General features: G+C 44.9%; 1 protein-coding gene across 1 annotated transcript; it reads right to left on the bottom strand.

Moving 5' to 3' along the window:
* Positions 1–431: 431 nt before the first annotated feature.
* LOC141027521 (uncharacterized) lies at positions 432–1,160 on the bottom strand. Its single transcript, XM_073504586.1, has one exon. The coding sequence runs from the start codon at positions 1,158–1,160 to the stop codon at positions 432–434; it is 729 nt and encodes a 242-aa protein (XP_073360687.1).
* Between the last annotated feature and the right edge of the window lie 329 nt (positions 1,161–1,489).

Below are 1,489 nucleotides of genomic sequence, written 5' to 3'. Positions count from 1 at the left end.
GACTGTGTACCAAATGATCTTCTGCAATATTTATGAATTGTTCACGCCAATGTTTAATAAGCATTGTACTGAAAGTTTACAACGATATCATCACATATTCTTGTAAATGCACGATGCATCTTGTAAAGGTTGAGTATGAAAATTATAATACAATATCGTGCGAGATATCTCTCGTTCTATAATCATGGATACAATATATGCTTGCTCAGTACTGGGACATAACTTACTAATTGCATTTAGACATGCAAAACGTAGTATGCATTTGTACATGAGCACACCACTGTGTTCAAAGTTCAAACGTAAAATAGTAATACAATACACACAACATCTTTGAGCAACAACAAACATATTTACAACATAGGTTCATACAATCCAAATTATGATAATAGTAGTTCCTACTAGTTTAATGTAGACATCCATTTTCTCGCAATTTACCAACCACTGTTTCCCTTCCGGCGCTTCCAGCCGCTGGAAGATCCCTCGTCATTGCTCTTACGTGGGCTGAGTCTTTCTTTCATTGGTTGTTGGTGGAGGTGACGTAGCCCGTTCTTGATGGTTAGGATTCTATGGTACAACTCGTAGCTAACATACCCGTCCTTTGCCGCATACTCAAGGTGTATCGGGGAAAGTGGCTTCCAGTCCCAGAACTGGTGCTTCTCCTTTGGGAATGATTTCTTGATGTTCTTGTATGAGGGGTCGATGATGGCCGCTGAAAGGTCACCCATGGAGTCCCTTTCTCCACCACGCTTGATGCAGAATAGCCTCTGGAGGTCGACGTGGTGCTCGTCTGGAATTTTGATCCATGCACGGGCAAGCATGGTCTTGTCGTTCCTGGTATCGACGCTAGTGAAAGTTACCGCTTTCCGTTGCAGGAAGTCAACTAACGCCTGGGAGCGCTCGGATCTGCAGTAGTGGTATACAAGGACATGCTCGCGCATGGCAAGTTGGACGATGGCGATCCCTTGTCGTATGTAACTGCTCTTACGTGTGTACTCGAGGTCGAGGCCGACGAACTTGTTCTTCTCCTCCTTTAGCCATTCTTCGTACTTTTTGATGATCCGCTCCACGGTCCTTGGGTCGTTGGTGTACACCACCTCGAGCACGGTTGTACCGTGGGTAGTGATGTGTTCGGTGAGTGTTGTTAGTTTCCCGTCGTCCATGGCTGGAGGTGTGCGGTGGTGAACTGCGGCCGGCGAGAAACTTTCGAGGAAGAGGATGAAATGGAGTCGGAAAAGTTAAAGGGTTCTTTTGTTGTGCAAAAAAGGAAACCGCCAAAGAGCAGTTGCTAGTCACGCGGCGGTTCCAGGCGTAGAATTTCGGAAACAGGGGTTTGCTTTATCTGTTTTTTTAAAGATTTTCACTTCTCTTGTTCATTATATTTTTTTATTCGTTTCGTGCTGCCTGCGTGATCCATCTTTGGCTGTGAAAGTAGTTGTGTAAACGGTAGAACACTCAGCAGATGCATGGTCGTGCCTTTTTGTGAAAACGG

The sequence above is a fragment of the Aegilops tauschii genome, chromosome 7, assembly GCF_002575655.3.
Source record: "Aegilops tauschii subsp. strangulata cultivar AL8/78 chromosome 7, Aet v6.0, whole genome shotgun sequence".
Taxonomy (NCBI): domain Eukaryota; kingdom Viridiplantae; phylum Streptophyta; class Magnoliopsida; order Poales; family Poaceae; genus Aegilops; species Aegilops tauschii.
Note: the sequence above shows the minus strand (reverse complement) of the source record. Positions and strands in the feature narration are given on the sequence as shown.

Coding starts and splice junctions, on each gene's coding strand:
- LOC141027521 (XM_073504586.1), bottom strand. CDS start 1,160: ATGGACGACGGGAAACTAACAACACTCACCGAACACATCACTACCCAC.